A 27477-nucleotide genomic window follows, 5' to 3' on the forward strand; every position below is an offset into this window, starting at 1 on the left:
TTTAAAAAAAAAAAAACCTAGAGAAATGCAAATTTTTTCAGCACTATCTCTGGTGGATGAGAACAGAGGCAGTCTCCTACTTTCAGTGTCATACATTTCTATAATCCTTGCACTTCTTAAAATAAGTGTGTATTATATTTATAACCAGAAAAAATAAGAATGACTTTCACAATAATTCAAATGGGATGCAGGGAAAATGATGAAAGCCTGGATTATAAACTCTATAAGGGCAAGAAACTGATCTATCTTATTTACCACTATGTCCCAAATACCTCGTACAGTGCCTAGCATATATTAGGTGCTCGATAAATGTGCCAGAATAAATGAAAGAATAAATGAGTGAACCAATGTACATCCTAAAGTTTCAATAAAGAAGAAACATTTCAAAAGTAAAATACACATTTGCTGGTCAACATAAAGAGCAAGAACAGAAAGAAACTAAAGATAACCCAAGTTTTACAGACTAGTTGGCTAAGTGAAGGATGAACCATTAATTAAGATAAGTAAAACTAGAGGTGGCATAAGTATACAGGAATGCAAAGAGATTGTGACAAAATGTCAATGAATTTGGTAGAAGGCACTAAGTTTCAGGAACCAGTAGGGAGTGTAGGCTGAAGATGCAGATTTGGGAGTCATTCATATGAAGCTACATCAGCGATCAGAGCTATCAGAAACCCATTACTGACTTTGATCTTCTTAACAGCAGAAAAAGAGAGGCAGATCAAAATAAAATACACCCACTATTCTGGGGCCCTTATACCCTGACTTTTTTTTAAGATTTTATTTATTTATTTGAGAGAGAAGGAGCACAAACAAGGAGAGAGGGAGAAACAGACCCCCTGCTGAGCAGGGAGCCTGACCTGGGACTCTATCCCAGGACCCCGGGATCATGACCTAAGCCAAAGGCAGACGCCTGACTGAGCCACCCAGGCACCCCTATACTCTGATTTTTGCCCCAATTCTTAAACCTAGATTCTGAAATAAAAAACACCTTGGGCTTCCAGTCTTCATCTCTCATTTGCTTCCTAATAGCATACAAAGGCCCATAGCTGTATTTTTACTATTTGCTACAAAAAAATTCTGGGCTTAACAAATCCAGGCCAGATCAGAAATCCAATACACTTGGCATTATTTACCATAAACATACAAAATTCATATGCTGGTTTTATTCAATATTAACCACTAGCAAACTAATATAAAGTAATGGTTTGTCACTGAATTTTTAAAGTTTTGGATTAAAACTTTTGAAAAAAATTAATGTTTTGGGAGAGTACTCTTTATCAAAAGATGTTTACAGATGTTTATTCACACACTGGGACAATAAAAGTTATTTTTGAGTATTTTTTTCTTCTTATTCCATGACTACAACATGATACTTCCAAATTGTCCTCAACTATGCAAGTCTCTTCCCTCTCCAGCTCATTCTATGAAATCAAGTCTCCCCATTTCCTTTGTTTTAGTCCCACCCAGAGAAATCCATCCTCCCGATCTCAAACTGCCTTTATCTAAAAACTAATTTCAAAAGGTCAACAAATAGGTTAGGCTAGTCTCATAAATGTAGAGATACAAAATATAAGACTAACTTGTCTCCATGCTTTTATTCATGTTATTTTCCATACCTGCAGTGTAATCTAACCCTTTTTTCCAACATTTATCCAAATAGAAGCCGCAGATCATATCCTTCTAATCACTTCAGCACTCACCTAACCTACTCTCTACCTTCTTTAAATTCCTATAATACAAATTAATGGCCTTCAAAAGTTAACTATGGGGGTGCCTGGATGGTTCAGTCAGTTAAGCATCTGCCTTCAATTCAGGTCATAATCTCGGGGTCCTGAGATCAAGTCCCACATCACCTCCCTGTTCAGCAGGGAGTCTGCTTCTCCCTCTCCCTCTGCCTACCTCTTTCTCTGTGTCAAATAAATACATAAAATCTTAAAAAAAAAAAAAAAAAAAAAAAAAAAAGTTAACTATGTTTTCCTCTATCTACATTGGGAAGTAAGCTTCTACATTGGGAAGTTGGCATGCAATGAATACTTATAAATCAATGGTGGCTCTGAATCTGTATCTTAGATTTTTGGCTTCCCAGCCCTCCTTTGCTTCCACAGTGCCATATACCAGAAATAAAATATATTATTTTGATTTTAATTTTACTAACAGATATTAGACTATCTTAAACCTAAATTTATTTTATTTTAAACTGCCAGGTCTGTCACCTTATTTTAGGACCATAAGAAAGAAAAGCTTAGGGACACCTAGGTGGCTCAGTCAGTGAAGGAGCTGCCCTCAGCTCAGGTCATGATCCGATGACCCTGGGTTGGAGTCACACATTAGACTCCCTGCTGAGCAGGGAGCCTGCCTCTCCCTATTCCTGCTGCTCCCCCGCTTGTGCTCGCTCTCTTTCTCACAAATAAATAAATAAAATCTTTTAAAAAAAAAATCGTAACTGTTAAAACACTGTAAAAGAAACCATTATTTTTGCAAAGTAAAAAAAAATTAAACTCTAAAATCGTATTAGAAGTTTGACAATCATAATACTGTACACTTCTTCAGTGTATTTACATTCTTTGCCAAAATATGACATAAAACACAAGGAAAAAAAATTTTCTTTGTAAATTATTTTATTCAAGAAGGTGGGAAAAACAGACATGGGCTGAGCTGAGCCCCGAGTCTCTAAAATTATGGAACACTTCACCAATTTGCATGTCATCCTTGTGCAGGATCCATGCTAATCTTCTCTGTATCATTAACATGGGGGAAATTCTTAAAGTCAGTCAACTAGCCAGCTTTTTTTTTTTTTTTAAATAAATATTTTATTTATTTCAGCAAGAGAGAAAGCACAAGTAGGGGAGTGGGAGAGGGAGAGGCAGATTCCCGTTAAGCAGGGAGCCGGATGTGGGACTCCATCCCAAGACCCTGGGATCATGACCTGAGCCAAAGGCAGCTGCTTAACCACCTGAGCCACGCAAGCCAGATTTTCTAAACCTATCTTAAGAAAACAATTTTCTTTTTTAATAACAGTTTAATCCAAACAATATGGCACATGGCACTATTTAGGGATATGTATGACAGGAAAAATAATCATTCTATGAAACTCCCATTCTATCTTCTTTGGGTAGATGTTAAGAAAGCTAGTAGTTGATAAATACCTAGTCCCATCCTAATATGTTTAGAAAACCCAAGGTAACTCTCCCAGAGTAAAGGAAAAACATACAGCCAAGCAAAATAACTGAAGTCTGTGACTTCAGTCATTGTGGGGTGGGTTATTTCACACTTTCTAATTCAGCTTATCTGGTGACTGACTCTGTGTATGCTTGTTTTCAAGAAACAGACTTAAAGGCCATACTTAAAGTAAATTTTTGAAAGTAAGGCCAGGAATGAACTGAGTCACTGAATCTGAGCTAGAAGGGATTCTTAAAAATTTAAAGATGAGATATTAGACTCTAATTAAGTCACACAGGTAGTTGGAAACAAAGGTTAGAACCAAGGCTTCTAACTTCTAGAAAAAGTTATTTATTAAGTGCCTAATATGATGAAGAACTCTGCTAGGAGATAGACCAGTGCCCACTCCTGCTTACCAAAATACTTTCCATGGATCTTCAAAAACATTTAAAACATCAATTAAGGCTGGGGCACCTCGGTGGCTTAATCAGTTGAACATCCACCTCTTGATTTTGGCTGGGGTCATAATCTCAGGGTCGTGATCTCGGGGTTATAGGATCCAGCTCCACATCAGGCTCCTGTTCTGTGGGGAGTCTGCTTGAGTTTCTCTCCATCTGCCCACCCCCTGACCCCCATTGCATTCACATGCTTGCTTGCTCTCTCAAATAAATAAATCTTTAGAAAAAGTAGTCTAGGGGTACCTGGGTGGCTCAATGGGTTAAGCCTCTGCCTTCAGCTCAGGTCATGATCTCAGAGTCCTGGGATTGAGCATCAGCATCGGACTCTCTGCTCAGCGGGGATTCTGCTCCCCCCCCCTTCTCTCTGCCTGTGTCTCTGCTTACTTGTGATCTCTCTTTCTCTCTGTCAAATAAATAAATAAAATCTTAAAAAAAAAAAAAGAAAGAAAAAGTAGTCTACATTAAGGCTTACATTCTAAGGAAATTTCTGTATTAGGAGAAAGCAGTGTCTACATCTCTAAAAAGCATGTTAAAATAAGGAGGTAAAAAGGGGCACCTGGGTGGCTCAGTGGGTTAAAATAAGGAGGTAAAGAAGAAAAAAAAAAACTTTAAAGTGGTAAAGAACTTAAAATTTCGCACAAATTACCTTTCTTGTCCTGATTGTTGTTTATCATTAAAAAGAATAAGACCATCAAAAAATCTCTACCCAAATCTCATGACCCAATAGTTTAAGAAAAATGAGCCTTATTCCTGTTGGAAAAATGATCTGTTTTTGTCACATCACACTGAAGAATTAGCTCTGTCTCTGGATTAGAGTACAGCCAACTGAGGACAAAAGTCTAGGCAGAAAAAGAAACAATACTGGAATTTGATAAAGACCACTCAGAAATACAGCATTTAGGTGTTTCAATAGCACCTTTCATCTAAAAATCTCAAAACAAATATTATTTACATTACCAAGAATCAAAACGGTGGCACCATGGCCCAATAAAGAAATAAATCAATGACCCAGAGGGAATTCAATACTAATGTTCTGAAATTTAGCCCTCTGTTCTAAAAAACAATATCTAGTTACAGTTTAACTCTTGAACAACAAGGGGGTTAGAGGCACCAACAACCTGCAGAGTCAAAAATCTGCATATAACTTTTGACTCCTTAAGAACTTAACTACTAAAAGCCTACTGTTGACTGGAAGCCTTACCAACAATATAAATTCTGATTAACACAACTTGTGTACGTTATATGCGTTATGCATTATATACTGTATTTTTTTTAAGATTTTATTTATTTATTTGACAGAGATCACAAGTAGGCAGAGAGGCAGGAAGGGGTTGGGGGGGAAGCAGGCTCCCTGCTGAGCAGAGAGCCCAATTCAGGGCTCGATCCCAAGACCCTGAGATCATGACCTGAGCTGAAGACAGGCTTAATCCACTGAGCCAACCAGGCGCCCCTATATACTGTATTCTCAAGATAAAGTAAGCTAAAGAAAAGGAAATACTAAGAAAATGATAAGAAAAAACACATTTATAGTACTATAATGTTTTTATCAAACACACAGAAAAAACCCACCCACGTGTAAGCAGACCTGCATTAAGTTTACACCCGTTTTCTGAGGGTCAACTGTGTTTGGATGTTGTCCCTCATTCCAGGCAAATAACTCCTAAAACCCTTGGAATTTTATGAATGACAGGAGTGTGCCTTTTGTTATTCATAACAAGTCTTTCAACCACACTGCAGTTTATGCTAATGAGGTGACTTCTGGTGGACCCCTACATAGCTCAAGATGGGAACTGGTTGTCAGAGAGACAAACCACAGGATTTGAGGGTTAAAACTTTCAGGCCCCACCCCTCAATATAGGGAAAGGGAAAGGCTAGTGAATAAGTTAACTACCAATGCTGATGATTTATTTATTACCCCATCATTCCTAGGAAACAGAACCTTCTCAAAAACCCCTCAACGACAGAGTTTGAAGAGCTTCTGAATGAGTGATCACACTGATGCAGAGAGAGGGCAGGGAAGCTCCCCATACTTGCCCTACACATCTCCCCACCTGGCTGTTTCTGAATTGCATTCTTTATAATAAGACTGTAAACATAGGTAAAGTGCTTTTCCCAAGTTCTGAGTCATCCCAGCAAATCACTGAATCTAAGGAGGGATCAGAATTTTTACAAAGCTGGAGAAGAAGTACAGGTGGCCCAGGACTTGCAACAGTGGGGACAGTCTTATGAAACAGAGCCCTCTTAACTTGAAGGATCTGACATTTTAACTCCAGGTACACAGTGTCAGAATTGAATTCAAATGTAGGACTAGTGTCACAGAATTGGAGAACTGGTTCCGGTGTGGAAAAACCCACACATAAGTAGTTAATTCCAGTGTATATTTATAAAACTTAAAGAAACAAATGGATTTGTTGATACCATCTCCCAGCTTACCTTGCCGAACATGTATAAAGAGAAGACCCCAAAAATTAAGTTCTGTTGTCAGAATAGTTGCTACTAATAATAATTTGTAATAATTATATATCATGGGGCATCTGTGTGGCTCAGCTGGTCAAGTGTCTGCCTTCGGCTCAGGCCCTGAGTGGGGCACTCTGTTCAGCAGGGTATCTATTTCTCCCTTTCACTCTCCCTCTGTGCTCTCTCTCTCAAATAAATAAATAAATACACAATAAATAACAAAATAAATAAAAGTGAAAACCTCTACTTAAAAAAAATTTATATCATCCGAGGCGCCTGGCTGGATCAGTCAGTGGAGCATGTGACTCTTGATCTCAGAGCTGTGAGTCTGAGCCCCACACTGGTTGCAGAGATGACTTTAAAAAATAAAATCTTTTAAAAATAATAATTTCATGCCATTTCTATGCCAGGCATTAACCTTAGGGTAAATTATTTCCAGTATATACAACTCTGAAAGACAGATACTGCCCCCAAGAGCAGATGAGAAAATTAAATCTCATCATTAATTTTTCCATTGCACAGCAAGTAGCAGAGAACTAAATCTACACTATGGCAACCTTTAGTTTCCATTATGTAGTATAAAATTATAAACTCTCTAACAATCCTTAAGAATATGTCCTAAATTATGCTCTTGAAACACTAATTTTAAGGCGCAGTAAGGGGGTTGCCAGGTTTGAGGCTTTTGAGTAACAGCACAGGCCCCACACCTCTTGGTGCTTAACTGGAGCAGCATCCTACTCATTCTATCACAGAAAAGCCAGAGGAAAGAAATGCTGCGCCTCTTTGTGGAGCCATACCTTCCCCCAGCTTTATCAGTCTTCAAGCAAGTTTCTACCAGCCACTTTCCTGAACATCTGGACAACAAAGCTGCTCTTGGGAGCTGACCACAAGTCCAAGAAATTCCCAGGACTCCTAGAATGTTTGTATGCCAATCTCCAGTTTCAGACCCACACACAAGTATTTACCACAGCTTGCCCAACAGAAAGCTATTTAGGAAAATTTATAAGCATCCATAACACAACTGGGACTCCTGGGAGGGAAAGCAAAGAACTCCTCTCCCACTTTTGTCTCACAATCTACAGTTAAACCACCTACCCCAATATGGCAAATGAACTGCAGAACAAGAAAACAAAACAAAAGCAAAAGCAAAACATAACAGGAAAGGGAAAGAGGAAGGGAAGGCAAGGGGAGGGGAGAGGGAGGAAGGGAGACAGGCAGGGAGGCCAGCAGGCAGGCAGTCAGACAGACTAGCCTTAAGAAATGCTGTAAAGGGGGCACCTGGGTGGCTCAGTCAGTTAAGCGTCTGCCTTCAGCTCAGGTGATCTCAGCGTTCTAGGATCTGGTTTCAAGCCCCACGTGCTCTGCTCAGAGTGAAGCCTGTTTCTCCCTCACCCTCTGCCCCTCCCTCCCTGCCTATGCTCTCTCCCTCCCTCTCTCAAATGAATAAATAAAATCTGAAAAAATAAAAATAATTTTTTTCAAAAAGAAATGCTGTCAAAAACATAAAAATAATCCATATACAGACATAGTATTCTAGTTTTCTGCTTTATACACTTTTTAAAAACTACCTTTTTTGGCACTGTATTCTCTTGCTGGTTGGAAAACATTTCTTGATTTTTCTTTAGTTATCGAGGAACTAAAGTCGGGGCGCCAGGGTGGCTCAGTTGTTAAGTGGCTGCCTTTGGCTCAGGTCATGACTCCAGGGTACTGGGATCCAGCCCCCAGTTGGGCTCCCTGCTTAGCAGGGAGCCTGTTTCCTCCCTCTCCCACCCACCATGCTTGTGTTCCCTCTCTGTCTCTCTCTGTCAAATAAATAAAATCTTCAAAAAAAAAAAAAAAGAAAACAAACAAACAGGAACTAAAGTCAACAAGAATTTTCATTACCTTTTCACTGTTACCAATATTAGCACAAAGGAGAGAGTCTACTTGAGATTAGAAAATCTTTTTTTTTTTTTTTTTAAGATTTTTATTTATTTATTTGACAGAGAGAAATCACAAGTAGATGGAGAGGCAGGCAGAGAGAGAGAGGGAGGGAAGCAGGCTCCCTGCCGAGCAGAGAGCCCGATGCGGGACTCGATCCCAGGACCCTGAGATCATGACCTGAGCCGAAGGCAGCGGCTTAACCCACTGAGCCACCCAGGCGCCCGAGATTAGAAAATCTTAAGAGCTGGGATGGACAAGAAATATCATGTAGTCCAAACTGCAGAACACCTGTATCTCCAGAAGACAATCATCCAACCAATACTTGAATATCTCTAATGACAGAGACCTCATAATTTTGTCAATTCCACTGTGAGACATGTTTTACTGTGCAAAAGGTCTCCACCATGGGATGAAATTCATCTCCAACATAGTTTCTAACCACTGTCTATCCTCTGAAGCAATAAAGAGGAGTCTGCTTTCTCTTGCTTAACATAATCCTTCAAATATAGTTAAGTTTCCAAGTATTATCTTCTGTAGCAAAACAGCTCCTGATTCTTTAATTGTTCTTCATTAAATATGGTGCCTAGAGCTCTCTCAGTATTCTAGTCACATTCATCTGAACAATTTAGATTACCCACTGAAGTGTAAAATCCATAACTGGACACAATACCCGGATATAATCTGACAGTATAAGAACAAAGGGACTATTACGTCTCTTAATTTAGCACTATATAACTTAATTTAGCACTGTACATCTATAAATAGTCATCAGTGCATCAATGTTACCTCTTTTCACAGCCCAATCATACCATTAACTACCTCAGACTATTGTGGCTCCAAATGAAAAAATTACAGTTTACAGAAAAGCAAATATTGTTTTTACATAGATAAGATCTTCACCCTCACTCAAAAAGAGCAATGTAAAGTTTTTTATATGGTTAAAGTTTTTAATTTTAATTTCATTTTAATTTTAGTATAGTTAACATACAATGTTGTATTAGTTTCAGGTGCACAATACAGCAAATCAACAATTCCATTTATCACCCACTGCTCATCACCAGTGCCCTCCTTAATCCCCATCAGCTACTTCACTCATCTCCCCCACCCACCTCCCCTCTGGTAACCACCAGTTTGTTCTTGTTGGTTAAGAGTCTATTTCTTGGCTTGTCTCTTTTTTTTTTTTCTTTGCTCATTTGTTTTATTTCTTAAATTTCACATGAGTGAAGTCATATGGTATTTGTCTTTCTCTGACTTATTTCACTTAGTGTTATACCCTCTTATCCATCAGGCTGATGCAAATGGCAAGATTTCATTTTTTATAGGTGAATAATATTCTACTGTATGTATATTTGTATATATACAATATACATAATCACATCTTCTTTATCCACTCATTTATTGATGGACACTTGGGCTGCTTCCATAATTTATCTATTGTAAATAATCCTGCTATACACATAGAGAAGCATGTATACCTTTTAATTAAGTGTTTTTGTATTTTTTAGGTAAATACTTAGAGTAGCATAATTACTGGATCATATATGTTTAACTATTTTTCTTTTTTAAATAATCTCTACACCCAACGTGAGGCTCAAACTCATGACCCAGAGATCAAGAGTTGCATGCTCTACCAACTAAGCCAGCCAGGTACCCCTCTATTTTTAATTTTTTGAGGAACCACCATACTGTTTTCCACAGTGGCTGCACCAGTTTGCATTTTCAATGACAGCGCATTAGGGTTCCTTTTTCTCCACAACCTCACCAACACCACTGTTTCTTATGTTTTTTATTTTAACCACTCTGACGGATGTGAGATGAAAAGCAAATTAAATTAAATCTATAATGTGGGACGCCTGGGTAGCTCAGTAATTTAAGCATCTGACTTGGTATCAGCTCAGGTCTTGATCTCAGGATCATGAGTTCAAACCCTGCATTGGGGGCTCCATGCTGGGCATGGAGCCTATCTTTAAAAATAATAAACAAATCTATAATGTGATAACATTTTTTACCTATCCAAGTAGGTAACATATCTAATAAGGAGTGGAAAGAAGTACTACATAGATTGCTACAGGAATATAAATTGATTCCAATTCTTTAGAGAGTAATTTAGAAGTATCTATAAAATTTTTAACTATACCTACCTTTTCTTTGAAGCATGGATATTCACTGAAACTTTTATAATAGCAAAAGTGCTAGATGCTTAGTTGTCCATCCCACAGCCATTTCTCCCTTCTTCCTCATTTTATTTATTTATTTATTTGACACAGAAAGAGATCATAAGTAGGCAGAGAGGATAGAGAGGGGGAAGCAGGCTCCGCACTGAGCAGAGAGCCTGATGTGGGGCTGGATCCCAGGACTCTGGGATCATGACCCGAGCCAAGGCAGAGGCTTTAACCCACTGAGCCACCCAGGCGCTCCCCCTTCTTCCTCATTAATCAGAATTCACATTTGCTCAGGATGGTAATGTGCCCAATCCCAAGAGATGACTCATGACCAGCTGAAGCCAACTATGGCTATCATATTCTCTTTGCCAGGTAATCACGTTCCCAGACATGCATGGGGTGAGGGGCAGCAAGCAATATGACCCTCTCTGCAATGAGGCAGTGCTACTCAAATTCACAGCATTAGCGTCAAACGCAAGTGCATTAGTGATACAAATTCACAGACCCCACTAAAAACCTACAGATTTCAGAATCTCCGTCAGTGGAATCTACATTTTAACAAGTTCCCTAGGTCAGTCTTACAATTACTCCTAAAGTTCATGAAGCATTATTTAGGAGACTTTTCTGGGAATTATTTCCCTCCCCCCTTTTAAAACAACTGAGCCTTCCCATTAGAAAAATATTTCGTCCTCCATTTCCTGTTTCTGAATGCAGTTAGTTGTGCTGCTTAGAATTAAGGCAGTCATCCTACAACCATGAGGCTACACAGAGAAACTGAAAAAACAATACTGAGGATAACAGAGTTAAAGTGGGGGAAAACCTGGGTCTAATAAATATTACCAAGCTACCAAACTAGCTCTGAACCACCTATTTCCTTGTTTCTATTTACATGAAACAATTTAGAGTCTTTACTGTTTAGGCAGCTGTTAGATATTGCTACTGTTATTTACAGTATAATATATCTTAAGTGATAAACTTTGTATCTATCCATGGAAACTAATGTAGCTTAAATTCTAATGGAAATAAAGTAATTTGTGTCAATGTTTAACAAAGGCATAGTGTTCTATATTAATCTATTTCCTACAATTTTATTTCTTTGTGATTCCCATATGACCACACAATGTTAAGACAACCGGTACTAGTCTCAGACCACCAACAAGTTTTGGTCTCAATCTGCTACTTCATTCATTCCAACTAGAACATAAGCTCCAGTCAGGCAGAAACTTTAATTTACTGCATCTCCAGTAGCTAAAACAGAACCAAACATCTATGCAAGTATTTGATAGATATTTTTTAAATAAATAAATGAAGAAAAAGAGGTGTTCCATAAAGCCCGATTAAGTTGTATCTAAGCATAACTTACCTATTTTGGTTGTTTGCACAAGATCGTCAGGTTAAGTATGCTACAAAGATGGAAAACTTCTGCTAAGGAATAGGTAAGTATGAGGAGTTTCTCACAGTCCCCTTTGACTACCAATTAGTATTTAAAGTGTCTTTAAATACCTGTAACCTAGGAAAGAAGAGTAACTGAGAGCCTGATGGTTCCTAACCAACCCTTACATTTCTTCTTTTTTATCATAACTGCTAAGGATGATTTAAAAACCCTAAAGGCATGAAATAAAAATTCAGGAACTAAGAATCAGTGGTTTAGGATACCTTAAAGATTTCAAAGCACACTTTTGAATATTACTCTAAATGAGCAATTAATCAAACCAGTTGCTATAATAGTACTTAAACATCTTAAATCTTCTCCTATCCCAGACATTTATCTAGAGTTACATATTTTTACCTAAATACCACCTCATCAGGACTTAGGACTGTTTTACTGTTGGAAAAGCAACCTCTCCAAACAGATTTTTACTCCCATTGCCTCTGGAAACCATTCTTACCAAGATTACCAATAATTTCCACATTGCTAAATAAATGGTTATTTCTCAGCCCTCCTCTTAATTGTTTAGTATTTAACACAGTTGATAACAACACCTTCCTCATTTGGCTTCAGGATAACCTCACACCTGTCTTTCTTCCTACTTCCCAGGCTGATGCTGTCTCCTTTGACTATTCCTCATCTTCCTCACTTCTAGACTCTAACCTCTGGTCCACTCCAGAGTTAAGTTCTTCAACTTCTTACTTCTATCTCTATTCATTTCCTTGGTGACCTCACCCAGCCTCCTGACTTAAATATAATATTTTTGTCAGTAACACCCAGTGGCAAACCTCCAGCAGATCCTCTCTCTTAAATACCAGATTCATAAACCAACTACCTACTTAACATCTCTAATAAGTCTAGTAGGCATCTATAATATATGTTCAAACCTGAGCTCCTGTTCTTCCTTTCCAAACTTGTTACTCTTTTAGTCTTTCTCATATCAATAGTGTCCTTGCAAGAACTTGGAGCAAAAACCTTCAAATTGTCCTTAATTCCTTCCTTTCTTTAAGAGCACACAACCAACTATCAGCAAAATCAGTTGATAATACTTGAAAATTATATCCAGAACCAGACCATGTGTCACCACATTCACTGCCACCCCACAGTGCAAACTGTCTTCTTCTCTCACTTGGATTACAGCAATAGCCTCCTAACTGGTATTCCTGCCTTTGCCCTTGCCAAACCCACCACCAGTGTATTACCAGCACAGCAGCCAGAGGCATGATGTCAAAATGGAAAGCAGATTATGGCATGCCACCACCCAAAAATTCTCTGAAGATTTCCCATATCACTCAGCCTAACATCTAAAGCCCTACAAAGGACCAACAGTACTAGCAGCAACTGGGAGCTTGTTAGAAATGAACCATACCTCAAACCTACAAAATTAGAATCTGAGTTTTAACAACCACCACCTACATAAACCATATGCACATTAAAGTTTGGAAAGTACTTCCCTGAGGCTCCACAAGATAAGCACCTACCCTTCCAATTCTTGCCATTTCCCAAGCAAGTTTCTGTCTCAGGACCTTTGCACTTGCCTTCATTCATTTATCTGCATGGCTTACTCTCTAACACCTTTCAAGCTTTCACTCAAATGTCACCTTCTCTGTGAGCCATCTATGACCACTCAATCCCTCCCTTCAATATGCCCTATTCTTCTTTCCTGCTTTTACTTTTCTCATTAGAACTTGTCATTATGGGGCGCCTCGGTGGCTCAGTGGTTAAGCCTCTGCCTTCAGCTCAGGTCATGATCCCAGGGTCCTGGGATCCAACCCTGCATCAGGCTCTCTGCTCGGCGGGGAGCCTGCTTCTTCCTCTTTCCCTGCCTGCCTCTCTGCCTGCTTGTGATCTCTGTCAAATTAATTAATTAATTAATTAAAAAAAAAGAAAAACTTGTCATTATAAAATAATGGTTTCTACTTTTTTACCTTGTTTATTTTATCTCCCCACATAAAACATTAAATAACTGGGGTGCCTGGGTGGCTCAGTGGGTTGAGGCCTCTGCCTTCGGCTTAGGTCATGATCCCAGGGTCTGGAATCGAGCCCCGCATCGGGCTCTCTGCTTGGCAGGGAGCTTGCTTCCCTTCCTCTCTCTCTGCCTGCCTCTCTGCCTACTTGTGATCTCTGTCTGTCAAATAAATAAATAAAATCTTTAAAAAAAAAAATTAAATAACTTCCATGAAAGTAGAAATTTTTCTTTTTTTCCCCAAAGCCCAGAACCTAGTTAGTCCTCAATAAATATTTTTAAATGCATAAAATAGGGTGCCTGGGTGGCTCAGTGGGTTAAGCCGCTGCCTTCGGCTCAGGTCATGATCTCAGGGTCCTGGGATCGAGTCCCGCATCGGGCTCTCTGCTCAGCAGGGAGCCTGCTTCCTCCTCTCTCTCCCTCTCTGCCTGCCTCTCTGCCTACTTGTGATCTCTCTCTGTCAAATAAATAAATAAAATCTTTAAAAAAAAAAAAAAAAAAAATAAATGCATAAAATAAACAAATGATATTTCTCTTCAAAACACTACACAGTAAATTTTGTAAAATAGTCCCTTACCATACAAACCGACATTTTCTTAGCATCATATTCAACAAATCCACTTTTTAAAATATACAGAGCACCTACATGTAATTAGGCACTAGAAGCACTACTGCTCATCCATGATTAAGTATGGAAATGTAAAAATCTGATTCTTAACAGAGCTGTACCATCAAAAAGTCTGCAGAAATAAAAAGTGAGTCTTTGAGTAAAAAGATGCCTACAGCTCTTTGCAATGCAGTAACAAGCCTTTATAGTGATAAAATAGTCTTCCACACAAAATTTCTCACCTGACCCTCAACAACCCCATGAGGTTTGTGTAAAGCAAGTAATGATAAGCTGAATTTTGGAGATGCGAAAACAAACATACTCTATAACCCAAAGCATGGCAGTGACAATGTCAAAACTGGGATTGAAGTCTGTCAAATTTTAATCCAAAACTCTCCAATGTCAGGGGTACCTGAGTGGCTCAGTCAGCTAAGCATCTACCTTCGGCTCAGGTCATGATCTCAGGGTCCTAAGATCAAGTCCCACATATCTATCTCTATCTCTAGCTCTCTCTCTCTTTCTTAAATAATTAAGTAAAATCTTTAAAAAAAAAAAAATCTCCAATACCCTATCTCCTCTTACAAATGATACTGAACCAGCCTACAATATCATATAGCTACATATTACCCTAAAGATACTAAGCTTTCCTAGTGTCTATCCAGAATGAGAACAAACTCTGTTCATCACAGTCACAATCCCAACTTGAGGCATAAGTATTCAAACAGCTTCCTGTCACTTTTAAGTCTAACCCAGAGTCCAAAGACATTCAGGAAGAATGTAAGAAATGAGCTGCTATATCCACACATCAAGAAAGTTCTTATTAAATCATGTCAATAGTTAGGGAAAAAAGCGAGAATGAGAGAAAGGGAAGATGGAACAAGTGAATGAATAAGAATGAAGTTCTAGTAAGGAAAGAGTCAATGTTAAGTCATTACTGTCTATTGCTCTGAGTGCCTAAGTGATGCAGTTTTGCAATAGAAGGAAAAACGACATACCTCCTCAAAAATCTCAGCACAACAGTTTTCCTTTCTTTGCATAGATGAGGATGAACAGTTGTAATCCAAAGTATTTCCCAGAAAGTTATTTTTTAAAAAGACATAGAAACAGAAGATCCATATCAAAAGAGATCCAGCCTGGGAGGATGGAGACTGTGTCTTCTAAATCTTGTGATCAAGAGCAGCTGTTCACCAAGCTCAGCATCTGAAGAAAGGGCTAACTGTGGGTGTGTCCTCGAGAAAGTAACACCTGCTGGGACAGGGAGCAAGAGGAGAAATACTACTAAATGCAAATGACTGGCTGGCAAACAATTACCAGTTGTCAGACTGCAGAATTTTTTTTAATTGATATTAGTAACATTAAAAGATCACATGGAAGAAATACAAGTGGCCAAGCCCAGGTGGCACAGAGGTTATCAATAACAGCTGCAATCAAAGGTACACTTCAGCAGGTAATCCAGCTCTCTGGTTATTAATAAAATAAGCAGTACAGTAAAACAAAGTATAAAAAATTATTTCATGTTTCTTATAGCAAGATGATGCTCATATCTTACATCCAAACAAATACAGACAAATAATACTAGTTTGGCAAACAGACGAAGCACTCTGGAGCCTTATAAAACAAGAATTATAGAACAGATGTCTATGTCAGCAGATATCCATGTCAAAAGGAAATATAAAATAACATGCAAAAAAATGTCTAGGTAGGTCTGGCAGAAAAACAAAATCAATGTGGAAACCGAGAGACAAGGTTAATTCAACACATACAGTAGTTTTATATACCCTTTAATAGCTTACAGAATTAGGAATCTTTTATTTTGACAGCAAATTAAGATAATATTTCCTGATACCTGCCATGTCACTGCATTTCTGTCAAACTACAAATTACAGAATATATAGAAGACTGAAATGAAATACATTGAATGGGATTAAGAGCAGATAAAACAATGCAGAAGAGAAGATTTGTGAATGTAAAGACATAAAAGCAGAAATTGTCCAAAATGAAACCCAGAATACAAGAAAACTAGTAAAAAAAGGGCACAGCATCAATGAGCTATGGGACAAACTTAAGGAGCCTAATAACTTATGTGTAATTGGAAACTTGGCAGAGGGAAGATTTGAAAAAACAATATCCAAAAATGTTCTGCTAAATTTGATGAAAATGACAAACCTACAGATACAAGAAGCTCAACAAACACCATGTTCAAGAAACAAAGAAAGCTAAAACTCCACCAAGAAATAATTGAAATCAATTTCCTTAAATCCAGAGATAAGGGGAAAAAATCTTAAAAGCAGCCAGAGATAGAGCCCCATTTCAGGCTCCATGCTCAGAAAGGAGTCTGATTAAGGATTCTCTTTCTCCCTCTTCCTCTGCCCCTTCCCCTGCTTGCACACACGTGCTTGCTCTCTCTCTCTCGAAAATAAATAAGTTTTTTTTAAAAAAAAAGCATACAGAGGGATACAGAGTGGAGAAAATATCTGGAAATCATATATTTCATAAGTAATTAATATCCAGAATATAGAAAGAATGCTTGTAACTCAACAACCATAAAAAATGAACAACTCAATAGAAAAATAAACAAAGGACATGAACAGACATTTGTCCAAAGAAGATATATGAATGGCCAATTAATACATGAAGATGCTCAACATAACTAATTATTAAGAAAATGCAAATCAGGGGTGCTTGGGTGGCTCAGTCAGCTAAGCCTCTACCTTTGACTCAGGTCACAGTCTCAATCCAGGGATCAAGCCCTGCATTCCGATCCCTGCTCAGCAGGGAGTCTAGCCCTCTCCCCACCACTCATGCTTGTGCTTATGCACTCTCTCTCTCTCTCTCAAATAAATAAATAAAATCTTTTTTTAAAAAATGCAAATCAAAACCACAACAAAATATCAGCTCATACTCATTAGGATGGCTACTATTAAAAAAAAGAAGAAAATAACAATGTTAGCAAGAATGTGGAGAAACTTAATACCTGATGCACTGTTAGTGGAAATGTAAAACAACAGAGCCACTGTGAAAAACAGCATGGCAATTCCTCAAAATCTAAACATACAATTACCATATGATCCAGCAGTTCCACTTCTGGGTACAGACCCAAAAGAACTAAAAACAGGACGTCAAAGAGGTATTTGTACACTCATGTTCACAGCAGATCTATTCACAATAGCTAAAACACAGAAACAACACAAATGTCCACTGACAGAAAAATGAAGAACAAAATATGGTCTAAACATACAATGGAACAGTATTCAGCCTCAAACGGAAGTAATTCTGACACATATTACAACGTGGATGAACCCTTGTGACATTATGCTAAGGGAAGTAACCCTGTCACAATAAGACAAATAGTATATGATTCCACTTATATGAAGTACCTAAAGTAGTCGAAATCACAGAAAGCAAAATGGTAGGTACCAGAGGCTTCGGGAATGGGGAGTTGCTTTTTTTTTTTTTTTTTAAGATTTTATTTATTTATTGGACAGACAGTGATCACAAGTAGGCAGAGAGGCAGGAGAAAGCAGGCTCCCTGCCAAGCAGAGAGCCCGATGCGGGGCTCGATCCCAGGACCCTGGGATCATGACCTGAGCTGAAGGCAGAGGCTTTAACCACTGAGCCACCCAGATGCCCCAAATGTTTCTGTTTTTAAATTTTTATTTATTCTTTTGAGATAGAATGAGAGAGAGAGAGAGAGAGCACAAACACCGGGAGCAGCAGGCAGAGGGAGAAGCAGGGTCCCTCCCAAGCAGGGAGCCCAGTGCAGGGCTCGATCCCAGGACTCGATGATCATGACCTGAGCTGAAGGCAGTTTAACCAACTGAGCCACTAAGGTGCCCCCTTGGAGTTGCTTTTTTTAATAGGTACCCTTCACTTCTGCAAGATGAAGAGTTTGGGAAAAAGATGGTTGTGATGGTTGCACAATGATATGAATGTACTAAATACCACTGAACAGTAGAGTTAAAATAGTTAAGATGGTAAATTTTATGTTCTGTGTATTATACCAGAATTTTTAAAAACTGAAAGAAAAATAAAAGGCAGCTGAAAGAAAACAACCACATATTATATACAGAGGCATAAAGAATGATAGCTGACTTCTCACTGGAAACAATGCGGACCAAAGACAGTGAGGAAACATCTTTAAAATACTTAAAGAAAAATACTGTCAACCTAAAATTCTATATCTAGTGAAAACAACTTCTATAAATCAAGGCAAGACTTCTTTAGACATACAAAAGCTAAAAAAATTCATCAGCAGCAAAGTTGCACTACAAGAAATGTTGAAGAAGTCCTTCATTCAGAAGGAAAGGTGCCAGGAGAAATCTGGAACTATGCAGAAAAATGAAGAGCACTAGAAATAGTAAACAGAATACAGATACAGTATTTGACAAAGGCTTTTATTATAATGAGATAACAGATTCATCTACATTGTTAAAATATTGGGAGGGGAAGCACTAACAAAAACTTTCATAACACTTATCTTTCAAAATGCTTGCCTTCAAAAAATAAAGTACCCTGATTAATAGAACTAATTTCCTATCACAACATCCCTGTAGATAAAGTCAATATTACTTTTCAACAAAAAATTGTCCCAAGGTATAAGTTACTGGTCCAGTAATAGAGAGTGAGTTTTTAGACAAGTAAAATTAAAATACTCTTGGTTCCAGCCCAGTGTTCTACTACACAAAAGGTCTTGCCTACAGAGACATTCTTGGGATAAAGTATGTTGGTGGTTAATATATAATTTATCTATATTTTATTATCTCCAGGGAACCTCAAAGTCACTTAGAAGAAAGCTTATAAAGCCAGCAAAGAATGTTCCTTCAAGAAGTATGAAAAACAACATTAGATTTCAATGAATTGATCAAGCTACCCCAAACTGGCAAAAGAACACTTTTGCCAAGTCTTGCTGAGGAAAATGAATTTATCAAAGCAAAGGTGTGGAAGCAATAACTCCAAAACAAAGCTTCAGGGCTGAGTGCTAAAATAGGAAAAAGAAAACACTAATATTTAATGCCACTTTACTATAGTCCAAACCTCAGAGGGAATGTGGTTAATAAGAATAAAACCTTTATAATATCACTGATGCCAAACAGATTACAGAATGGGAATCCTGCCTACTATCCCTCTGAATATATAATGTTAAAAATAATTCATACACTCAGATTCCTTTAGACCACAAGCAGATCTTCTGATCCAACTTCACAATGAGTGACTACTTGCTACTAGGAAAGACAACTAAATGGTACAAAACATAAATCAGGATGTTCCCCTAACAGAATTCTAGGGAAGGCTACCTACTGTTGCCCCATCTGGACAAAAATTCTTTACAAAGACAACAGGAAAATTATGTGATTTCATTATTCACTGATAAATATCATGCCAAGAGAAAGTAGCATTCTTTCCTCACTTTACACCAAATAAGCCACTGGGTAATATAACTTCCCTTTCAACATGAAAATAAAATTTATCAAAAGCAGTATGTTATCCATCCAAAAGAACCTAAAACTTGTTCAAACAAAAAAAACTTTCCATGGATGTTCACAGCAGCATTATTCATAATAGCTAAAAAGTGAAAACAACTCAAATGGCCATCAACTGATAAATGAATAAAATGTGGTATGTCCAATCCATTATAATGGATTATTATTCATCCACAAAAAAGGAATTATGTTCTGAAATATGCTACATGGATAAACCTTTAAAATGTTGTTAAACAAAAGCCAGAAACAAAAGACCATATGCTATATAATTCCACTTAAATGAGATGTACAAAATCGGCAAACCGGTAGAGACAAAAATCAGTCTAGTGATTGCCAGAGGGTGGGAAGAACTGTTTAATATGAAGTTTCTTTTTGGGTTGATGAAACTGTTCTGGAATTAGTTAGTGGTGGTTGCACAACATTCTGAATGTTCTAAAAGCCTCTGAACTGTACATTTTAAATGGTTAAAATGATGAACTGTGTTAAATGAATTTTATCTCAATAGAAAAAATGTTTCCAGAGTGTTGGCGGTCTAGTACTTGCATCTCCCACTACTTAACAAAATGATGTGTTCATTTAAAAAATCATTCAAAAATACTTTTTAAAATTTAAAATATTGACATTCTGGAAAAGGCAAGGGACAGTAAGCAGATCAATCATTGCCAGGGGCTGGTATCAGTCAAGTTAAATAGGAGAGGGACAAATTTTTTAGAGGAGTGAAACTAGAGGACACCATAATGGTGAATATAAGAACACACTCTGTGTTAAAGCACAGAGAATAAGCCTTAATGCATGCAAAATTTTAAATAATCCTTTAAGACACAAAAGGGTCTCGACACAGAATGCAGAATATGACAAAACAACCTAAATCTATCACAAATATGAAACAACCTCACAAACCAGGTAGAGAAATAAAGTGCTGACCAGGTAATGTAGAAATAAGTGGAGTCTATAAGACTAAAGACAAAAGAAACCATCAATAAGCACAGTGTTCTACTTGATAAAATCGCTTCCCACAAGTATCCAGATTAACAATTCTGAACCCACTTCAAATGTATACTGGAATTGAAGAACTAAGAAAATGTATAGTGGAGCATGGGCTGAAGTGGAGGAGGTTAGAATGATCCATGTGGTAACTAAGGAATCAGAGTTGGAAACTGCAGTAGGAACTCATGTTTGGCTTAATATAGAGACAAACGGTTACATACAGAAAGATTTACAGATGTGTATATGCACAGACACACGTATCTCCTTGTTCTATCACTCAGAAGGCCTAGAAGTAACAATACTCAAGTCACAACTAGCACATCTAGCACCCAAAATCTTAGTTTCTAATACCACTTCCCAATAAAAGGAACTAGGACTCCTTAGAAAAATGGCTGACTATTGGAAGCGGAACATGATATATAAAAGATGAGCCTGGAGCATCTTATGTTGCCAGAAAGAAAGTACTCATTCACACATAACCGTGGGAGTATGTCAAAGGGAAGGGATACAGAAGCCAAGTGAAAGAGTTCCCAAAAGCCAAACCTCAAACAACTTGAGCAACAAAATTTATGTAGATACTCCACCCCTGAGGTGGAGCATAACTCATCACTCATTAAGTGTAGGCTACACACAGTAATGTTCTTCCAGATCATGGCACAGAAAGGGAGGAACAAAAGGGTAACTTACAGTCAAGAAAACAAAGACTACCACAAACTGGATGATGAAGGTTAACATCAACATCAGCAAGTGATATCACTAGCATGTACTCTTGATTTGTGATGAGAATGACACCTTACCTCTGTGGTCTTTCCAAAATCACATTACATCAGTCTAAACGATTAGAAAACCATCACACAAGAACCAACTGAAGGACATTCTACAAAAATACCTAACTGATTACCTCTGAAACTGCCAAGGTCATTAAAAACAAGGAAAGCCTTGAACTTTCAGAACCAAGAGGAGCTGGGAAGACAAAATTATGAAATATAATGTGGCATCCTGAATGGGATCCTGAAACACAAGAAGGGACATTAAGGGGAGGCACTTGGGTAGCTCAGTCAGTTAAGTATCCAAGTCTTGATTTCATCTCACTCATGTTCCGGGGTTGTGAGATCGAGCTCCACATCAGGCTTCACACTGAGCATACAGCCTGCTTAAGATTCTCTGTCTCGGGGCGCCTGGGTGGCTCAGTGGGTTTAAGCCTCTGCCTTCGGCTCAGGTCACGATCCCAGGGTCCTAGGATCAAGCCCCGCATCAGGCTCTCTGCTAAGCAGGGAGCCTGCTTCCCCCACCCCCTCTCTTTCTGCCTGTCTCTCTGCCTATTTGTGATCTCTGTCTGTAGAATAAATAAATAAAATCTTAAAAAAAAAAATTCTCTTTCTCTCTCCATCTCCCCCCACCCCTTGCTTGCTTGTTCTCTCTCTCAAAAAAAAAAAAAAAAAAAAAAAAAAAAAAGTGGGGGTGGGAGTAGCCATTAAGGGAAAGACTGTGGAACTCTGAGTATAGACTTAGTAATAATGTATCAATATTAGTTCATTACTTGTGACAAATGTGCCACACTAATATGTTAATAAGGGAAACTGAGTGTGGGATAGACAGGAACTCTGTACTATCTTCACAACAATGCAATAAATATAACACTGTTCTTTAAAAAAAGAAAGTTTATTTTCAAAATTATTTTTTTTGTGTTTTTTTTTTAGTTGTAAATACTGCATGCCTGAAATTTTACTCAGTGCATCAGGCACGAAAGATACCTGAAACATGGTTTTGGCCCTTAAGGAGTGTACTGTCTTGGGATGCCTGGGTGGCTCAGTCAGTTAAGTGGCTGCCTTTGGCTCAGGTCATGATCCCAGAGTCCTGGGATCGAGTCCCACACTGGATTCCCTGCTCAGTGGGGAATCTGCTTCTCCCTCTGCCTGTCTCTCCCCGTGCTTGTGCTTGCTCCATCTCTCTTTCTCTGACAAATAGTGAAAAAGAATAAATTGGTACGCTCATAAAAGTGCTCGCTTCGGCAGCACATATACTAAAATTGGTATACTCAAAAGAACAACCAGAGGATGAAGAAACAAGACTAAAAGAAATGAAAGAAATGAAATTAAGCCCTGAAAAGTGAAGACTTAACTGGGAGACAGCAGTGTTCAAATACTTTTTAAGAGTCATGTGACAGAACAGAGTTACATTATACAGCCATTTAACTTACTAGCTGACCTCCCAGTAAAATGTGACCAACACTCAAGGACATAGAGAGTGACAGCTGTTTGGTAAAGCCACAACAGGAAATGCCAATTTGGAAAGACAGGAAGTAGGTGGCCAAGTTCTTCTCTGCAACTTCTCAAAGGACAGTGTGCATATGAGCCCACTAAAGCAAAAATTTAAATCTAAATCTTGCAAACATTTATTGACCACTTACCATGTGCTTCCATATATATTATCTCATTTAATATCACAACACATTTATAAACATTTATCAGTGTAATAAAGGCTTAAAGTAAAAATACAATAAAATTAGCCCTGCAAGGAGCAGGAACACATTAAAATTTTCCACTATCCACTACTCTCTGATAGGGATTTGACAGCTGTTTTTAAAAAGCAAAGTTGTTTAAGGTCTACATATCTACATAATAATTTATTTCTTTCAGCTTCTTCCTTCAGTAATGCTCAGTGGCTCTCAGTTTGCAAAGCACATAAGAATAATATATCACTATACATACAAAAACATGCACACAATGCTTTTTAAGCATTTTAAGGGATTTTTTTAAGTATTTTATTTATTTATTTGACAGAGAGAGATCACAAGTAGGCAGAGAGGCAGGCAGAGAGAGAGGGGGAAGCAGGCTGAGCAGAGAGCCCGATGTGGGGCTCGATCCCAGGACCCTGAGACCATGACCTGAGCTGAAGGCAGAGGCTTAACCCACTGAGCCACCCAGGCGCCCCGATTTTTTTTTTTTAAGTAGGTTCCACGACCAGCATGGAGCCCAACACAAGCAAGGCTTAAACTCACAACCCTGAGATCAAGATCTGAGCTCAGACACTTAACCAACCAAGCCACCCAGGTGCCCCACAATTTAAAAGATTTTCAAGTGTAGTTTTCATTTTATATGATTTTTATTTCAAGTGCTGACTTCAGTTAGAACTGAATCCTGTGAATGAGGTGCAACCCCACTGCAGGTTCCTCCATGGTCACTGTTAAGGCAGCATCAGGGAAAAAAGGTAGAAAGGGTGAATCCTATTACAACATGAAGAACATTCTAACAATTAAAGCTAGGCTACCTCAAAGTAATGAATTTATGTCATCAAAGGTTTCAAACAGAAGCTGAAAAATCGTTGAGCACATTTTAGAAGAAAGCAATTGGATAGGAAGTTAAGATACCTTACGAGTCTTAGATTCTATTACGGGTAGACTTTTAAAACCTGACAGGAAGAGGGCAACCTAGTTAAGAACAAAATGAAAAAAAAAAGACAAAGCCAAGAATGACATGGTATGTAAAGCTCCAATGCTGGGGAACATGGGAGCAGTTCATTTCTACCTGCAGATCTTTGTACTTATTTCATTGGCCAGCAAAGTTCTTCCATCTTTTAAATCACAACTCAGATATCTTCTCTTTAGTGAGGCCTCTCCACGTCCCCCACCAGTCGCTCACTGGTCAAATCACCTGGTCTTATTTTCCTCATAGATGGTATCAGGAATCAGCAAACTTTCTCTATAAAGGGTCAGATTACAACCTACAGGCCAAATCCAACTTGCCCCATGTTTTAGTATAGCCCCCCCCCAAAAAAAAGATTATTCTGTGACATGGGAAAACGATATGAAATTCAAAAGCCTAATTAGAACATAGAAGTGCTTGTTTATGTACTGCCCATGGCTACTTTACACTAAACAACACAGTAGTTGCAACAGAAACTATATGGCCCATAAAGCCTAAAATATTTACTTTATGGTCTTTTACGGAAAAGGTTTGCTAATTGCTGATTTATAGCATTACCTGGAATTACATTTGTTTGCTATCCTCATTCTCATACACACAGAAAAAAGCTCAATAAAAAGGACCTTGTCTATTTTGTTCCCCACCATAGCCCAGTACTTAGAAAACCTCTTGCAACAAAATAAGAACTCAATAAATATTTGATGAATAAATAAATGAGTGATCCATAAATGTCATTCTGAGGAACTTAAACTTAAGCCCTCAGCCATTATAGGTTTTGTACATATATGACAGGCATAAAAACTGTTGCAGAAAAGGGGAACTATTCTAATTAAGAGAAGTTGTCTTCTAATTAATTCTAATTAAGACTAGTTGTCACCAACTAGTCCAGGTTACTGAGTTTCTTCATCAAATTGTACAGGGAATTTTTTTGCTCATAAAAGATTCTCTCAACCACTGGAAGGTGTAACAACATTCTGTCAGCTGCCTGTGCTGCTGTTTATCTTAAGATGCAAATACTCTGAGAAATCTAATTTCCTATACATAGTACACAACACCCACACCATGCCAAATCTTATTGCTCATAATTATAACACACCTTGATCACGTGCTAATGAAATTTTATTATTTAAGTTTTTCCTATGCTGATCAGCAATCTATTCTGTAAGCAACCGAAAACTCTTTAGAAATTAAAAGGTTACCGCCCACAGACCAGAAGCAGCTTTTAATTCTTCTACACTAGCCAGAGAGTGGGTGTGTGATTTCAAAAAAAATACAAGCCAACTCTGTTGGGAGAGGACAAGATATAGTTAAAATCCCACCTATAAGCATGGTTTGTTACAGGACACTCATAAAACTACCACCTACTCACAATACCAGTCTCACTATTCTAATCTACAAATTGGGGGGGGGGGGGGTATCTAGCCCCTGATGGAATCTTGTCATTAACATTTTCATAAGGTTCTTTCCTCCAGGCTTTGCAACAATTTCTATACACAGGTATTTCAAAGACAAGGATTTGGTCTAGCCAATCACTCCCAAAATTTAAAATACTGGTCAGAAGACATAAATATATCAAAGTTTTATTCTAAAGCCGGTACCTGCTTTCCAAGCCCTGAATTTCTTTTTTTTTTTTTAACTAAGAATTAGCCAATTTAGGAATGCAGATCTTTCCTAGAGATGCTTATAAGTATGTAAGACTTGTAACAACCATTTTGGATTAGAGTGTGTGTTTTCCTCTTCCTTTCCTCTGTGACAAGTCAGGATGAATAGGCAGCCCGCAAAAGCTTTGACTAGAATCTACCAACACTCATACGTATGGTGCCACCAAAGAAAAGGGGGAAAATTAGCCAACAGCTCCAAGTGGGCTGCTTCAAGAAACTCTGCTACAGATTCGCCTCACCATCAATGTTAAGGAATGTGCCAAATCAACAACTGGACTAACACTACACACACCTTTCCTTAGAATGAAAAAAAAAAAAAAAAAAAAAAAAAGCAGGGGGTTGCAAGCTATAAACGGATCTGTGGCCCTTCAGGGAAGGGGCAACTCACTAAGCCCCCTTATCCCTTCCTCAAAGGATTAATAAAAGGCACTCTTGGACCAACCCCAGCCACCCTCCCCAACCCACCTTGCAGCACCTATTTTCCCCCGTTCCCAGGGCAGCGGGCTTCCCTTCCTTCCCTTAAACGACAAGTTCAAAATCAAAACAAAAGGTGCAAAACTGGTTTCAGGTGGCAATGGCTGAGCCCTAGTGGCCAACTTCTGGGGACGCCAGGACGAGCGAAGGCTCGTAGGACCCCAGACCTCCCTCACAGTCTACTCCGAACAGTCCCTCAGGCCCCGGCCCAACTCCTCACACGCCCCTCCCTCCCCTCGGCCCCGGAGGGGGCGCGCTGGAAAGGGGGCGAAGAGTGGGGGTGGGGAGAGAAGCCCCAGGGTCGAAATGACAGCGGAACGAGCTGGGAAGGAAAAAGGCCCGGCGGGATGCTGGAGGACGAGTCCTAGGCCCGGAGCTCCAGCCCCGAACGGGGGCGACCGAGGGTCCGAACCGCGCCAGGCCGCGCGCCGGAGGCCCGGCCAGCGTCGGCGGTGCCGACCAGCCACGCTCCCCTCACGACTCTCCCTACCCGAGGCGGAAGGGCCGTGAGGGGCCGGGGCCGCGGCCGCCGCCAGCATCCGGGGCGGGGGCTCTCACTCACCGGCGGGGAGGGGAGGAGCAGCCGGCGTCTCCGCCAGTGCCGTGGCTCGAGCTCAAGCGCCGGCTCCTGCCGCTGCGGCCGCCGCGCCCGGTCCATCCCCCCCCAACCACCCCCCCTCCCGGCCCTCCCCCCGCGCCGCCGCAGCCGCCGCTACCGCCGCTGCAGCCGCCACTGCCGCTTCAGCCCCGGCGCGGGAGCGCGAACCGGCGCGAGGGGGCGAGAGCGCGCGCGCCCGCCGCCACCGCCCACAACCTCCGCCCCCAGCCGGCGGCGCACGCAGGAGGCGACGGCGGGCGCGCGCACGCTTCAGGGGGCGGGGACGGCCTCGGAAGGCGTAGCCCCGCCCACCCACGCGGTGGCTGGGCTGCTGAGAAGAATCGCCCGTTGTAGGTGATTCTATGCTGCTCCGGGTGGGCTCCTCCTGGCGCTAAGACCAAGAAACCAAGGCCTCCAGTCTGGCCCCTTCTGGGGAGCGAGGCTAGGGAGCGACGCAGGCTTGAGCGTAATTCCGGCAGTTATGCGGGATCACATACCTGTTCTTCCCTCCTTGATTGAAAGACCTGTCTGCCTTCTCCCATCTAGCAGGTTTTCGTCCGCTGCTGCGAAAAGGATCGAGATTGTTACCATTTACCGTCCAGTATTACCAGTGAAGGGACCGCAAGCAGCCATCGGCCTCTTTATGATCCCATTTTTCTCATTCAGTTATTTGTCCCTCACTTATGCA

General features: G+C 39.6%; 2 protein-coding genes and 1 non-coding gene across 6 annotated transcripts in view; 1 reads left to right on the top strand and 2 right to left on the bottom strand.

Moving 5' to 3' along the window:
• Nucleotides 1-26896, bottom strand: part of TMCC1 (transmembrane and coiled-coil domain family 1) — a 252842-nt gene extending 225946 nt beyond the window's left edge. For 2 of the 4 annotated variants that reach the window (XM_059161816.1, XM_059161813.1), the window contains exon 1: nt 26754-26872. The gene's annotated coding sequence lies outside the window, so the exon portion shown is untranslated. Of the gene's footprint in view, nt 1-15159; nt 15413-26753 lie in introns of all 4 variants that reach the window. The other 2 variants (XM_059161815.1, XM_059161814.1) reach the window with 2 other exon arrangements.
• Nucleotides 2676-2779, bottom strand: LOC131826171 (U6 spliceosomal RNA). The gene has a single exon (XR_009351463.1). It is a non-coding gene; the product is annotated as a U6 spliceosomal RNA (small nuclear RNA).
• On the top strand, nt 24138-27143 carry LOC131825532 (uncharacterized). Its single transcript, XM_059165023.1, has 2 exons — nt 24138-24170; nt 26505-27143. Exons 1-2 carry the CDS (start codon nt 24138-24140, stop codon nt 27141-27143), a joined length of 672 nt encoding a protein of 223 aa, XP_059021006.1.
• Nucleotides 27144-27477: the final 334 nt, after the last annotated feature.

Source organism: Mustela lutreola, chromosome 2 (genome assembly GCF_030435805.1).
Source record: "Mustela lutreola isolate mMusLut2 chromosome 2, mMusLut2.pri, whole genome shotgun sequence".
Taxonomy (NCBI): Eukaryota; Metazoa; Chordata; class Mammalia; order Carnivora; family Mustelidae; genus Mustela; species Mustela lutreola.